Below are 15,644 nucleotides of genomic sequence, written 5' to 3'. Positions count from 1 at the left end.
AAAGTCCTTAACTGTTCCTCATAGGACACTGTTTCCAACCCTTGCACCAGCTTTGTTGCCCTTCTCTGGACACATTCAAGGACCTTCACATCATTCTTTAGTTGTGGGGCCCACAACTGCACACAGTGCTCAAGGTGAGTGTAGGTGCAAGAGAGCTTTCTCCTGCTCAAGGAAACTTTTGCTGCCAGGGAAAAGCTTTAATGTGGGAAGGAATTTGTTCTGATGCAGGATGCTGTGTATGTTCTCTTTATCTGTCTGCCAAGAGGTAACTCTCTTGCTACAAGTGATAAAATTCTCACAGACATGCCTGGAGGCCCCTGCAGGGGGACCAGGAAGGTCAGTCAGCACCCCCAGATCCCTTTCTGCAGGGCTGCTCTCCAGCCACTTCTCTCCCAGTTGTGCCCAACATTATTCCATCCAAGGTGCAGAATCCAGAATTTGGACTTGTTAAATTTCATCCCATTGATCATAGCCCAGTGCCCCAATCTGTCTAGATCCCTCTGCCAGGCCTCTTGTCCCTCAAGAGAGTCAACAGCACCTTTCAGTTTGTATCATCAGCAAAACTTGCTAACAGTGCTTTCAACTCCTGTATCCAAATCATTGATAAATATATTGAACAGGGACTAGTTCTAGAGCTGAGCCCTGAGGAACAGCACTGGTGACTGTCACCAGCCAGATATAGCCCCATTCACTACAACCCTTTGAGCCCTGCCCTTCACCCAGCAGACTGTGAATCCACTCATCCCACAGCTGAACAACTTGTCCAAAAGGATACTATAAGGGACAGTATCAAAAGCCTTACTAAAAATCCAGAAAAAATACATCCACTGCTTTCCCTTCATCTACTAGGCTGGTGACCTCATCACAGAAGGCTATTGAATTAGTTAAATAGGACTTTTCCCTCTGTGAACCCATCCTGACTGTGCCTGATGACTGCATTCTTCTCTAAATGCCTTTCAATAATACCCAGTTCCTGATGTTTTTTAGAATGTTAAAATAATCACTATTTCAGGAAGAAGATGGTAAAGATAATTCAGAGATGGATGAACAGATTCCTGAGGCTGAGGAAAGAATGGAACATGAAACACAGGGGCAGACCGGGCAAGAAAACCTGCAGAGTGACAGTGCTGTTGAGCTGGCTGGAGAGGCTTCAGAAAGAGACCAGTCTAAAGAGGTAAACTACATGGAAGTGTCTGAGTTAAAAATGCTAAATTTGTGAATACATTTTTGGGTTACAATCAAGGAATTGCTGCCATAAATTTTAAGAACTGTGTATAAGATTCAGTTTACGCCAGTTATAAATTCATTGAAAAAAATTGAAGACCGTGTAGATACCCTGCAGTTTTCACTCCTATAAAGGTAAGTTTAGGGTAATTGTTGAGCTGCAGAACTGGCTCGTTTGCTCTCCATAAGAATAATACTTATATGAGCCATTGGTCATTCACAACAGAAGGAAGCAGAGCTACCTTCTGAAATTTGTTTACAGTAGTTGCTACAGTTACAGTTGAATTTTTTTTTTCTTTCAGGAAAGTGGAACTGGAGCTGCAAGTGCAAACCAGTCAGAAGGCCATGAATCCACACGCATGGCCCGGATGGCTTCTCAGAAGCAAAGCAGAAAAAATACACAGGTTCATCTCTTCATTTTAATTTTTTAAAATTTTTATTTAAATGTCTGAATATTAACCAGCAAATAGGCAGGACTCAGTTTCTCCTTGTTAGAACACTGCTCTCGTTAGTGTTGGGTTACACCTCACTCGAAGTTCATGGTGTTAATTTATTCTTTTTCAGAGTTTCAAGAGGAAGCCTGGCCGGGCAGACAATGAACGCTCAATGGGAGATCACAATGAACATATCCACAAGCGACTGAGAACCATAGAATCCAGCAGTGAAGCAAAGCAGGATACAACTCAGCCTAAACAAAACGTGGAGGAGGCTGACGCATTTGAACATATTAAACAAAGCTCTGAATGCTATGATGCACAGACATATGGTATGGTGGCATTTCTGGGTGTAAAGAGTTATTGCAGAATCAAATCCTGAAACACTCCAATTTGCTGTAGTTTTCTCTGTTTGCTTTTTAAAGTTATGTTTAACAATCCTTGCAACACCATTTTGCTATGATAAATGCTACTCTTTGGCAGTCAGATTCAAACTAACAATAACATTTTTGAAAATACTGAATTGACTCATGAAATGGATTTTAGCTTAATAAACATATTTAAAATCTGTTCTCTCCAAATCTTACTTCAGTATATCAGGTTTCCAGGGCAAGAGCTCACTGACAACACAGCACAGTGAAAGATAAAACTGAGGTCTGAGACAGTAGTTCAGATTCTGCTGAAGTTCACTAAAACTCATTCACAGCGGCCTCAGAATGCAACATTTATTTTGCAACTTGACTACTTCTCCTTCCACTTGCCCCTTAATAAGTATTGTTGTCTTTGTACAGATGTAGCTAGCAAGGAGCAAGAAAAATCTATCATGCCTCATGAAGAAAAGGAAGAGGGAGATTCTGAAGATGCAGCTATGGAAACAGAAATGCAGAATGAGGATCTCACAGCAGTAGATGCAGAAGAGCTGAAGCCAGAAAAAAAGAAGTCTACTGCCACTAAACCTTCTGGTACATTAACTTAAAAAACATTTTAAATATACATTGATGTGGATCTTTAAATGTATATGTAGGTATTTACATTGGCAAGTAATGGATGAATATCATAAGACTCATCTGTCATAAGATGTTTCATAAGACTAAAATGTCTGCTCTTACTTGATTTTTCTGCAGAAGTATTCTTACTCAGCATTAACCTTGCTAAATTGGTTGAGTGACAGAGGGGTTTGCTGCTTTCTTTCAAGTTAATGGTCTCTAATCTTTATCCACTACTTTGAAGAAATAAAAAGCAAACACTCCCTGCTGTTCAACGCAATGCCAATTCACTTAATTAATTGGCATATAACAATGCATTCCAGTGTCACCACCATCAGCACCACATAACTCAACTTTTTAATTATAACTTCTGAAAAAAAACCTAGCAAGAATTTAAGGAGCTGGTCTGAACAACATCCGGTGAGGAAGCACCAGACTGTCACTATCTCACTGGTTTCTTCCTTAAGTGGGAATGAAACAAAACAAAACCAAGCTGCTAACAGAAAATGGCTATTGGATGCAAGTGGTTGGTAGATGAGAAGACAGGTCTGACTTGTCAGCCACACAGCCCCTCCCCCCAAAATTAGCAAGATAAAAGCATCTCTTGCCAATTGCATCAGAAGAATTTAATTTTGATGAATCTTAAGTAAATGCAACATAGTTTGGAATTTTGAAGTTTTGTTCTCAAACAACACCCAGGCTGGCTAGAGAGGGGAGACAACTCTTACAAGCCTATATTCTTGCTTTCCACTCCCTTCAGGTTTAATCACTTAAATATCTTGCTAGACTCATTTGCATTATGGTACAGGTGTGCATGTAATCAGTCTATTTGTTTTTCCACATGATTCTCTAGCAAGATGTTCTGAAAAACTAGAATCTTTGAAACATCTCCTACAGTGTCATATTTTTTCCTTTAAAATAATTCTGTAAAAATTAGTTGTTAAACAGTGTACTATAGTAGAAACAATTATAAAAGAAAATCTTTAATCCATTCCTTTATTTGTAAATTGATTTTTGATTTACAGAAAATGTTCTGTTAAGATCAAGACTGTAAAAGCTAAGAAAAAATTGCCATTTTTTTATGATAATTTTCTGAATGTTCTCCAGTTACTTTATACTTCCTGTCATCCTGTCAGAGAGGCTATGAAGATCAAAAAAACATACTTCACTAATGTAATTCTCAGGTTATAAAGATCTGTTCACTGTTATTTTGCTCATTTGGCAAGCAGGTTATAAGAGAGAAAAACAGTTTCCTTTAGGAAATGCATATTTATCTGTTCCAGTGAGTTGCAAGATGTATTCATCCTGTTTCTAGAATTAAATGTCTTAAAATCTGGGCACTTCTTTTAAGCAAAGTTATGTCTGGACTGCACTACAAAGCATGTGAGATGTTTCATAAAAGAGTCAGGATACAATATTGCTTCTTGTATGATGTGTGATCCACAAAGTTAGTAATTAGCTTTGTGGTTGTAGGACCAGGTGATGTGGAGCCAGAGATCCAGACTTTTGACTCAGAGGATGTCAGTGACTCTGCAACAGAAAAGGTGCCAAAGGTGACTGAAGAGAAGCCAGAGAGAAGCAAGGACTCGACTATACATACAGCCCATCAGTTTTTGATGGACACTCCCCAGGTATGATACCCAGTCTGCCTTCTTACAGATACAGTAGCAGAAGTAGACTCTTTTACTTGACCTGTGTTAATGGAGTTCTATGAATGCAAAAGTTTAGAATTACTTGTGTTAAGACAACTGAGTAGCTTGCTATTATTTAATAGCAGAATGACAAATAACAACTAACTGCTGTATGTGCAGCTGAAAGATGCCTTTAAAATGACAAGTCCTCCCCATCCTTAGGATGGAACCTTCCCATGTCACTTTTTAAAAGAACTTCTCTTTTTCTAACTGTAAAGAACTGCTTTGCACAGATGAATCTGCAGAAGAAAGGCTTGGGTAGAGTGGAAAGCAATAGGCAAGTGTGTAGCCTGAAGATAACAGAAGGGTTCAGAATGGTAAGAGAGCTGGGCATCAGTGACTTTAAAACACTGCTGTGGACAAAGAATTCACCTCAGTTAATTCATCACAGTATACTACTTTTTCATAAAAGCTGATTGCAAGTATTTTAGAACCTTTTGAGCTTTTTACGAATGTCTCAATTCAAAAAATGTTATCATAACCTAGAAAATCCTAGAGCTTCATGTGACACTCATAGTTTCCCAGTGCAAACTGTTGGCTGTGAAAAAGCACATTTTATCATAAAGACTAAGGCGTAGAAGCACATGGTGGTGGATAACCAGTTGATAAAGTAAAAATATTTTCAGTGTCTGTTTTTTTTAGAAGTATTGACCTTTCATTCTAATAGTATTTGTGTCCCAAGTACATACTTGGAAGGCAGTATTTTACTGTTTCTACATATACCACGTAAAGGATTGTGTGCCAGCTACACCAAGTGCTTCCATCTTAATGCCAAATATTACAGCTATATAATATAATGCAGCAATATAATGCAAGAGTGTTCTCCTGTTGTCAGAATAGTTAGGATCTTAATGCCAAATATTGCAGCTATATAATATAATGCAGCAATATAATGCAAGAGTTGTTCTCCTGTTGTCAGAATAGTTAGGTCCCTGCTGGTTTTGGTCTGGGGGATTTTCCAGTTCACACGAAAAACGTGGAACAGGAGGGGGAGCTCTTGCAGCACCAGTTCAAGGGGAGGGAAGAGACGCTGCTGAGGGAGAAGTGCAGGTTATCACCTTTCAGCAAAAGGGAGAGGAAAGAAGTCCCCTCCACGTATATTCTTCCTCCCTTCCTTAAACCTGCAGTCGGTGACCAAAGGCACAGCTGCTGCTTCTTGAGGAATGAGAAGTTATTGGGACTACTGAGTTTGCAATCATGGGCTTATTTTCCTTAATCCATAAGCCTGCAAGTTATGCAGACCATACAGTGTTGTTTGGCTAAACTGTGGTTTTGTAAGTCAGGAGCAGAGCTTGTCAGTGAAAGCACAGTGAAAGTAAAAGAAGCATCGTAAAGCTTGAGTGTCCTTTAACAGAAGGGCTTATCAAAGAGTATTTGCTGGGAGGTAAAGAGGAAGATGTCATTCAGTCCTTCGAGTGGTTTGAATGAAACTTTTAAAAAAACATAATTAAGTGAAGTATACTATATTTTGGGACATACTAGACAGGTAGCATTCAATAGTTTGGTCTCCATTATGTTGTCATTAAATCTGGAATTTGTCAAGATTATTTCATTGATTTATCTTGAAGTTCTGTATTTTATTATGTTCAGTGTTGGTATCATACATGTCCTAGCTTTCTTTCTTTGTTGATTATGTCACATATGGAGGTATTTGTGGGGAGATACTTATCCTTCCTGTACATGGAAACATTTAATAAAGGGGGAAAAGATTTAGAATCTTCATTCAAGTGGGTTTTTTCAGGTCTTTTTGTGTCTAAAAGAATAAGAACAATGCATTTATACTTTTTTTTATGGTTTGCTATATTTTGGGGGTCACCAGATGTGTAAACTTTTTTTTCTGTCTCATAAATCGCATAACTACACTTCTAGCACATTGTTAGAGATCCTGAAGAGCTAAGAAAGGAACTTGAAAGGCAATTGGAAGCTTGGCAGACACAGCAGCCTGGAACTCCAGAGGAGGTTTGTGACCTCATTTTAATATAAACCTGTTATAAGAATCCTTTGTTGCATTATTTCATATTGTTTTACTGCTAAAACATTGAGGAAGCCAAGCAGGCTGCAATCTAAATACTTAAAATCACATGATTTAGATGCTTTTTTTGTTATTATGTTTAACTACTTCTGAAAAAAAATTACATAATTCTTAAAACAGGAGGATGTTTCAGATCTTGTTTTGAATGTGCTATGTGCAGGAAGTTACTCTGTTGATAATGACTTCTAAAACTTGCATAATTAAAAACATTTTTTTTAGTCCTGTCAAGTTCCTTCTATTTTGAGTTGTCACCTTCAGCTAAATGCTAGACACACCACTTCCACAAAATGATGATAAAGAGAAGCCATCTCCATCAGTTGCAGTGGTGGAGTTTGACCCAACAGCAAAAACAGAATATTGTACTTGCTCTGACTAGTCCTAGTTTACATGAATTGTGAACCATATTTGGAATTACTTCTTGAATATAATTGCCAGTGTAGAGGCTCAAGAATTTTGCTGAATTTTAATTAATTTTAATTTTTGATGGTCAGTGAAGGACTTCACAGTTTGCCTTTCTGTAATACCAGCTATCAGCACCTGGCTGTTCCAAGATCATCTTGTATCAACAACAATGCCAGAGTTGCTTTGGGTACCCCAAGAGAAAAGATCATTGCATGTTGCAGCTTTGTAGCAGCCAAAAGCATCCTAAGTTGAATGCAGATTGTCATAGGAGACAAGTTTTAGCTGGTAGCTCCCTGCTTACTGCCTTCCCCTCCTACACTGAGGCTTGTTTTCTTTTTTCAGACAGTACTTTCCAACTTTTTTGTTTTTTTCATAATTCACTTTTATTTCTTTGTGTAATGTTTTAGGAGAAGGAAGCAGCACAGTTGTGGCAGAGGTATTTAGTACTGACAGCTCCTCTATCACAGCAGCTTTGTGAACAGCTGCGACTCATACTGGAACCCACTCAGGCAGCCAAATTGAAGTAAGTTGGGTCTTTCTGAGGCTTCCAGTTTCTTTAAACTCCTGTTTTTGGCAGCTTTAACTTCTGTAAGACTGCAGCTTTGTTATTCTTGCTTTATGGTAATTATTCCTGTTTGCAACTGCATTTAATTTCCTTTTGTAAGGGAACACTTATTTAAGGTTATTTTATGAAAAGCAAATATGATATAGTAGTAGACACCTATCCTGAGGATACTGCCTCCTACTTTTTTTTCTCCTATGCAACAGGTGATCAAATCAACTTAACCATTTAAAGATAAGTCAAAGATTGTGTTAAATGTCAAAACATTTTATGTTGTTTTTAACATTAAGTAATCTTTTTTTAAGAGATCTAGACTTGTTTCAAACTGGAAGAATCTAAATTCAAAGCCTGCCTTCCATTTTAGGCACCTGGATATCAATTTCTTTTAAAAACACTGAATATCCATCTTACATTGAAAATGTGATATATTTTTGTCTATAACTAGATATGAATATTAAACTATTAATTTTGGGTTTGTGGTATTTTACAAAGAAAGTGGTACTTTGGTGTATATGGTGCATAGGCCAGGGATTTCCAGAATGAGATATTTGCTGATAATCCCTGTCCCCTTGTCTTTTTTTTCTTAACTTTCAGAGGAGACTACAGAACTGGGAAGAGACTGAACATGCGCAAAGTGATCCCGTATATCGCCAGTCAGTTCCGAAAAGATAAGATCTGGCTGCGAAGGACCAAGCCCAGTAAACGACAGTACCAGATTTGCTTGGCTATTGATGATTCCTCTAGCATGATCGACAACCACTCTAAACAGGTAAAATGAAACCCCAGAAGAAGTATGAAGAAACTACCTTTTGTTGATGAGTACATCAGCTGCTGACTTGTTTCATACTGGGCTGGTGGTTGCTGAAAATCTGACTGGTAATTCCAGAGCAATCAGCTGATGCCCTCATGCAGAACTAGTGAGTGACTGTCTCACATAACTGTAACAGGCAAAAAGATAGGCAGTCTCTTAATTTATTTTTCTAGATGTGATGGAAAACTAATTTCAGTAACATTCTTCATGTTTAATACTGAGCTTTGAGTAAAACTTTGAATATCCTATTTTTGATGTAACTTTTTTAACAGCTTGCATATGAATCCTTGGCAGTTATTGGAAATGCACTGACTCTTCTAGAAGTGGGACAAATTGCTGTGTGTAGGTGAGTTTATTTGAAATGCTGGGTTTTCTTCAAGACTTCAGAGCAGAATGTAAATACCAGTTTTGTGCTGTAATTTTTTCTTCTTTTCTAAAGCTTTGGAGAGAGCGTTCAGCTGCTGCACCCATTCCATGAGCAGTTCAGTGACCGGTCAGGGACACGGATATTGCGTCTTTGCAAGTTTCAGCAGAAGAAAACAAAAATAGCCCAGGTACACAAGAATGCCTCTAGGGCAACAGGTTTGCCAATATTTTCTCGACAAGGCATCAGCAGCTTCATGGTTTCATGATCACTTTGTAATGTTTACCAGTTATTTATATTTGAGATAACAAAGACATACAACAGTCATAATTTTGTAACGGGAAGAGTGTTTTCTCTTTTAAGCATTCATCTTTCTCTGTATTGGGTCTTAAACACTATTTTGGGTACAAGCTATTGAGTACCCCAGCGCCAAATACCATCAAAGTTTGTGGGACTTTAGAAAGTTTTCATGCCATGGATTCCACAGTAGTAGGAGGAGGAGGAAGTTTGTCAGACTTGACTGATTCCTGAAGAAAATAACTTTCTATACTAATACTTTCCAGAGAGCTGCTAAGTTGTCTTCCTTTAGGAAGGTTTTTGCATTCTTACCTTTCCAAACTCAAATAAGATCTTCTGTTAATATTAAATGGAAACAGATAAGACCCAAATAGCTCAATGGCAGTCTTATAAACCAAAACTGGGAGGACTTGACTGTTGATTTTCTTAATTTTAATGGGGATTATGAAACTAGATACTTCTATTTCAAGTTGAAACCAAAGAAGTTCAAACTAGAAATAGGATATATATTTTTAATTATTCCATTAATCACTTCGACTGTTTCAGTGGCTTTGCTAGCATTGGAAAAAATTTAAATCCAGTTCCAAGGCTTCTCTGAAGATTCTTTAGTTCAAAAATACTTATTAAGTTCGAAGCAGGAGTTAATATAGGAAAATGCCAAGGACTGTGTCTGTGTTGGATGGTCAGACTATCTTGGCATTTAAAATAAAGAAATATGTTCTTTAAAATTTTTTCATTAAGTTTATTATTTTTATTATGAGATAACTTAATCTTCTTATTTGTTTCCTCTGCAGTTTCTTGAATCGTCAGCAAATATGTTTGCTGCAGCACAGCAGTTGTCTCAAAATACTAATCCGGGTGAGCTTTTTTTTTGTTACTATGCTTGTTGCTGTGGCAGCAGAATGCTCACTACAGTCCCAAAGTAGGATCCTGCCAGGAAGGCTCCTAGCACTGAAACATGACTTGCATTAGGGCTTTGGGTTTTGCTTTGTCAAAAGGAATGTTTGGTTGAAATGTAGCTCAAAACCCAAGAGACACCTACTTCATATTTGTCAATAATTCACTAAAATTTTAAGACTTTTTAAAAAGGCACACATTACATGTCTCCCTTTACCTTATGTCTCCAGACTGTATTTTAGTCTTAGACACTCCCAGCTTAGAGCACTGTCCAGCTTCCTAGTGACTTTGACTCTTCAGACACTTCTGTTCTTCCTTGAGAGCTTGAGTTCTCTTAAGTACCCAGAAGCACAGTGTTCTGAGGAGGGCGTTTGCCTCCTACCTGCTTCAAGTTTAGGTCATGAGCTGCTTGAATTTCCTAGAAAAGCTGGAAGACTGCTTGTCTCACATCTGACCCACAGTTAGTCGAAGAAACTGCTTTGTGATAGTTAAAAGCTCATCACAGAGGCACCTGTATTTTTTATAAGTTCTTGTTAAAGTAATCCAAGAAATGGACAGTCAGGGATTTAAAATCCACTCCTTTGCCACAGGGTGGCCAGGCTGTACGAATATTCAGAGAGGGAGCAGCATCCAGTCCTTTTGACTTAGGCTGGGATGCAGCAGCAATCAGCTTGCTAGAACTGGGGAGCTGGCAAGAGAAAAGGCAGAAGGATCCATTACTCCTTTCTGTAAAAAGACAAAGCCTTGTCACATTTGGGGCCTGTCTGCAGAAGTGTGCTCTGCATCCTTCCGTAACCCTTGGGGCTTGCATTCTGGACTGTAATTACTGTGATTTCCCATGTAATTAAAAGATGAAAGATACATAAGTTAGAATGTTCCTTTACAGGAATATATCTCTGACTTGGGGGGCAACTTGGGTTAAATAATGTGTCTCCAGAGGATGGCTGGTGCTGAGGAACCCAGCATCAGTGCGGTGTATGTTTCAGGAGGTTTACTTCAGACTATCTCCTTTGGTCCCAGGGGCTCAATGCTCTACAGTGGTTGACTGCCTTGACTGTGCCTTTGAGGCAAATCTTCTTATTTACTTTCATCCAAAAATCACCCATTTTGGGCAGTCCAAGATTGTTCTCTGATGGAAGCCACACCTGTTAAAATAGGGACAACAGGACAACGTTTCAAAAGCCCAGTTTTAGTCCAGGATGAAATGCTAATAGAGATGAACCCATTAGGTACCTGCTTTTGGGAGGAATAGGTTTGGGCTCTATTTCATAGCAGCAGCAGGTGCTCTACTGAGCCTAGTGGCTGGACTCTTATGGTACAGCCAGTATTCAACCCCTGGACACTTACCAGGCATGAAAGACAAGACCATGACTGCATTTTCCATGCATTTCATCCTTGATTATATTACTGATGGATGGTGGGTTCCCCTCCCTCCAGTATTCTCAATGGTGTCACCCAGTATGTTCTTTCTTGATCCACTGTTAACTGCAGCTAAGCAATTTTTTAAGTCACCGAATTCTATTTGATAAAGACTTTATTTCCTTAGGAATACTCCTTTTTCAATTATACCCACAGGGCAAACAAAAGAATAGGGTTTTTTTTTCCTTTTGAACAAGTTAAACTAACTTAGTTAAATTTGAAATGTCCTTTGTGCTCAGAAACAGCGCAGCTGCTTTTGATTGTATCTGATGGAAGAGGCCTTTTCTTGGAAGGCAAGGAACGAGTGACAGCAGCAGTTCAAGCAGCTCGGAATGCCAATATCTTTGTTATTTTCGTAGTGTTGGACAATCCTAATTCCAGGGTAAGTAAGGGAGCAAGGGAAACATATTCAACTGCAGTGAATGAGAATCTGATACAAATCTTCTTCCTGTCTTTTGTAGTGCCATACAACTACCTTATCTTTTGTATAGGTTAAAGATATTTAGCCCAATCTCAGTTTGTCACATCTGTCAGATCTATGATTTCTTCCTACTGTGCTTCTTATCCTCTTTTGTACTTAAAAAAACCTCAGCTTCCATGCCACAGAAAGGCTAAGTAAGAGCTCCCATCTTCAAATGTAATGGTTGTAGATCTTGGCCACCGGGGAAGTAGCTGGCAGGTTGACAGATTTGGAGTCTGAGAGATGCTTTGTTCCATCACAGTTCTGATTCAGCTTGATAATTTCTGACAGCAGTCTCCATTTGACATGACAGCTGGAGCCAATATGAGTTTAAACATAGACAGAAGGGAGTATGTGAGAGTTATTTAATGCCTGAATTGGGAAGGTTGAGTTCTGTATCTGGTAGTTGGGGGAAAAAAACCTGTTAGATATCCTTGGCTGGGAAGCTGAAATACTTGGGAGCTTTTCAGGAAGACTGAGTGCAATAAGTGAGGAAACTTAAGCTTTACTTTGAATTATGTGGTGAAGACTAATTTTGTAGTTCACATTTTCTTCCTCTATTTTTTCATACAAAACTCATCTGCTATATTTATTGTTGAAAAACTAACAGTTCCCTTGCTGACAAACTGTTCTGATGAAGCCTGGCTGTTCAGATACTGTTGCCCAATATCAAGCAAAAATTATGGGTGTTTTTCGTAAGTGTTTTTTCTGGGGAGAAAAAAGGTGTTTTTTCATAAGCTTCATTAATTTTCTGAGGTGCTACACTGAGCAACTAAGAAGTTACTTTACAAGAAGCACAGGTGGAGTTTAATCTGATTTTTGTCTTTGTAGTATTTGTTGAAATATTATGAAGTAAGTTGCTAAAGAATCTTGTATTAGAGCACTGCACAAATACAAGTTGAACTCAGCCCTAAAGAGCTTAAAGACACGAGTGTTGGAAAGGCATCAAATATTTAAAACTGAAGTGGTAACAGTAAACTCGACTCATAAAATGCTAAGGAAAGGCAATATTTACGGAACTTGGTATTGCAGCAACTTAAACTTAGTCTCTTCTAGCCTATAATTCATGGATTAGGGCACTTTTATCTAAAAGGGCAAAAGTATTTAACTGCTTTGTGTTCAACTTTTGATCTGATTTACCATTGAACACTTACAGCTTTTAATCTCAGAAGTATTTTATTAACTTTTAATCTAATGGGAGAAATTATAAATATTTGAAAAATAGGAAAAATTATATCAGTGGCCATGCATGTCATTTAGCAGTAACATAAATACTTTTTTACAGGATTCCATTTTGGACATTAAAGTACCTATATTCAAAGGACCTGGAGAATTGCCTGAAATCAGATCTTACATGGAAGAATTCCCATTCCCATTCTACATGATCCTTAGAGATGTGAACGCACTTCCAGAAACTCTGAGTGATGCGCTCAGACAGTGGTTTGAACTGGTGACTGCCTCAGACTCTTTGTAGACTTTGTAGACAAAGTCAGGACCCGATTGCTGCTAAATTGCTGAAATACATGAAACGGTATTTCACTGGAGGGATCATAAAGTCCCTTCCTAAGTAGGATTAACCTGCAGGAGCTGCCCTTGGGCAGTCAGACTGCACAGAACTAAGTGGTTTAGGTGCATTCTTCCATGTTTGTCAAAGGACAATTATGCAATGCAAGACTGTCTCCTGCTATTCCTACAAATAATGTAACTTTCCTCAACTTCTCTTGTAATAACTTATTACCTTAAAAAAAAAAGTATTTGTAATATTCACAGAGGTACAATTATTCCTGCCACTCTGCTGCCATAGGGAAAATGTTTCTGGGAAGGCATTTCTGTGTTAGAACTTGAGGTGTCTGGCAAAAAAGCATTCTTTATCTTCACCCGTGTGGCTGTTGCCTCTGGGAAGGAGTAGAGGAGCAGGGAAGCAGGTGGTTTTAAACAACCAAAAAATGAGTACTTGAATACTTGGAAGTACTCTGCAGTTTGACGCATCCTATTTAATTATGGCAGATTTTTGTCTGATGGTATCAACAGGGAGTTTTCTGAATAATGCCATATGCTGATCTCCGTACTATCAGTTTACACTGTGAATTTGCCCCTCTGTCCGAGGCAGACATTGAGGATGTTTCATAAATCCAATGTCTTAGAGCACGGACGTGATTTTTGATTGCAAAGGCTATGCATCTTGTATCGTCTGTACTAATTAAAAGAGGTACCACTCTTTTTAATTATTATGTCTGTTCTCTGAATTGATCAAAGCTGGAATGAATAAACCGAACTTCCCACACGGAGGGATCACCGCCCCCTCCCTGTCTGTGCGCGGAGGTGAAACCACAGGAAATGGCGGCGGGTGGCCCCGCCCGCTGGGGGCGGGCCCGGCGGCCCCGTGGCGGGGCAGAGGCGGAGCCGCGTCATGGCCGCCGGGCGCGTCCCGCCGGGCGCCCTAAGCTTGAGGCAGGTACGGGCGGGCCGCTCGGGCCGGGGGCGGCGGGGTCGTGTCCCGCGGCGGGACGCGGGCAAGCTGCGCCTTTTAGAAAAGGCGACGGGGCCCTCTGTGTTTGCTTAAATGTCCCTCGAAGCAAAGCCGCTGAGGGTGCGGCTCGCAGCAGTGTCCTGGGGCAGCGGGCAGACTTCCTCTCTTCTTCCCAGTTCCTGAGGCGGCAGCAGGTCCTTCAGTTATACCGCAAGATCCTGCGGGCTATCCGGGAGGTCCCTGCTGAACAGGATCGCCGCTACTTAAAGGACTGGGCCAGGGAGGAATTCAAGAGAAATAAGGATGCTACAGAAGAGGTGAGGATGAGGAACCCGCAACCCTGACCGCCTGCCCTCGAGAATGGTCACTGCTATCCTGTCCTGTGTCTTGAGGGGGTTTGTTTTGTAGGTGTCACTTCCAGACTGGAGAGAAGTCTCCTGTTACTATTTTCTCATTTGTAGAAGAAATAATCCATAATATCTATAAATATTATCCCCCCTGTTGATGGAAGTAATTTTTCTCTTCATTTCCAGATAATAATCTGGAATTAAAAAGCTAAAAACCAAATATTCTGCTTACTCAAACCACAGATCAGGAAAATTGTACTGAGTAATACGGTAACTAACATAAACTTATTTATGGTTAAGTTTTTTTAAAAAAATCTTTAATTTCAACTATATTCAAGCAGAAAACAATGAAATCAGATGGTTTGGGATATGAAACAAGTATGAAGTGCAGAAACCTCCGCATTTCTTGTATGTCTCCAGTCCTCCTTTCTTGTTTGTTCCTTTTTCTAGCCAGGGCCCAAGGAATTTGTGGCTGAACTATGCAGACAAAGCCTTAGAGAACATATATAATGTTGGGAGAAACAGCCACCTGCTCTGTAAAAGCCCTGTCTCCATAATGCCCCCTGCACGCTTGTCACTGCTGAAGTGCAGAGGTGGTAGACACAGAAGCATAAAGAAAACATTGTTAGGAGTTTGAATCCAGTTAAAAACTGAGTTATTAAACAAAACCACAACCAAGCACATCATTAAGGAACTGGGAAAAATTAATTCGTTTAGGCATCTGTTTCTTAACCACCTCAGTGACTACAGTGTTACTTCACACAAAGAAATAATAGATGACAGCAGTGCCGGTAAGAATTTTATGTATTTTAATGCCTTAAAAATCTGCATGGTTGTGTAAAACCTGTGTACACTGTGTTCAGTTCAGTAGACTCTATTTGGTTTTACAGGATGCAATCAGGATGATGATTACTCAAGGCAACATGCAACTGCAGGAACTTCAGAGAACACTTAAGTTGGCAAAATCCTGATACTGATCTTGTTGACAGTTGGACTTTCATCTGCTGCAAACAAGAATAGTGTTTTTTTTCCAGAATGTGGTTATAATGGCAGCTTTTGCTGGCAACCTGGTAAAGTTTGAAGGGGGAATCTACCACACTGGGGATGTTGTTTGAAAATCACTCAGACATAAGGAACTGAATGGATGATGTAGCATGAGCTGTGGGAAAAGCAGAAAGCACCAAAAATTACAACAGCAGTGTTACACCTGTGAAACAGAAAATAAATATGAACCAGATTTTTTTGTCT

The 15,644-nt window shown here is 39.3% G+C and overlaps 2 protein-coding genes across 4 annotated transcripts in view; both read left to right on the top strand.

Annotated features, from left to right (window-relative positions):
- Positions 1-13,807, top strand: part of MDN1 (midasin AAA ATPase 1) — a 95,736-nt gene extending 81,929 nt beyond the window's left edge. For both annotated transcript variants that reach the window (XM_027644910.1, XM_027644911.1), the window contains exons 90-102: positions 1,013-1,174; positions 1,527-1,628; positions 1,789-1,990; positions 2,450-2,620; positions 4,118-4,275; positions 6,205-6,294; positions 7,177-7,292; positions 7,926-8,100; positions 8,415-8,488; positions 8,582-8,696; positions 9,598-9,661; positions 11,359-11,501; positions 12,865-13,807. In XM_027644910.1, coding sequence (XP_027500711.1) covers positions 1,013-1,174; positions 1,527-1,628; positions 1,789-1,990; positions 2,450-2,620; positions 4,118-4,275; positions 6,205-6,294; positions 7,177-7,292; positions 7,926-8,100; positions 8,415-8,488; positions 8,582-8,696; positions 9,598-9,661; positions 11,359-11,501; positions 12,865-13,053 — 1,761 coding nt within the window. In that variant the 3' untranslated portion in view covers positions 13,054-13,807. The remainder of the gene's footprint in view (positions 1-1,012; positions 1,175-1,526; positions 1,629-1,788; positions 1,991-2,449; positions 2,621-4,117; positions 4,276-6,204; positions 6,295-7,176; positions 7,293-7,925; positions 8,101-8,414; positions 8,489-8,581; positions 8,697-9,597; positions 9,662-11,358; positions 11,502-12,864) is intronic.
- A 159-nt stretch (positions 13,808-13,966) lies between these two features.
- LYRM2 (LYR motif containing 2) lies at positions 13,967-15,498 on the top strand. Of its 2 annotated transcripts, XR_003527929.1 has the most exons (4): positions 13,974-14,034; positions 14,226-14,366; positions 14,847-15,187; positions 15,268-15,358. XR_003527929.1 is itself a non-coding variant. In XM_027645086.1 (3 exons), exons 1-3 carry the CDS (start codon positions 13,990-13,992, stop codon positions 15,365-15,367), a joined length of 267 nt encoding a protein of 88 aa, XP_027500887.1. In that variant the 5' UTR covers positions 13,967-13,989; the 3' UTR covers positions 15,368-15,498. The 2 variants fall into 2 exon arrangements, 1 of the variants encoding a protein (XP_027500887.1); XM_027645086.1 differs by lacking the exon at positions 14,847-15,187 and having other exon boundaries at positions 13,967-14,034; positions 15,287-15,498.
- Positions 15,499-15,644: the final 146 nt, after the last annotated feature.

The sequence above is a fragment of the Corapipo altera genome, unplaced genomic scaffold (assembly GCF_003945725.1).
Source record: "Corapipo altera isolate COAL_440 unplaced genomic scaffold, ASM394572v1 2, whole genome shotgun sequence".
In the NCBI taxonomy this organism is placed as follows: Eukaryota; Metazoa; Chordata; class Aves; order Passeriformes; family Pipridae; genus Corapipo; species Corapipo altera.
Note: the sequence above shows the minus strand (reverse complement) of the source record. Positions and strands in the feature narration are given on the sequence as shown.

What these genes read in the sequence shown, in the direction of transcription:
- LYRM2 (XM_027645086.1), top strand. Translation starts at nt 13,990, where the DNA reads ATGGCCGCCGGGCGCGTCCCGCCGGGCGCCCTAAGCTTGAGGCAG. An exon ending in GCGCCCTAAGCTTGAGGCAG is followed by an intron (nt 14,035 to 14,225) that starts GTACGGGCGGGC and finishes TCTTCTTCCCAG; the next exon opens with TTCCTGAGGCGGCAGCAGGT. An exon ending in ATAAGGATGCTACAGAAGAG is followed by an intron (nt 14,367 to 15,286) that starts GTGAGGATGAGG and finishes TTGGTTTTACAG; the next exon opens with GATGCAATCAGGATGATGAT.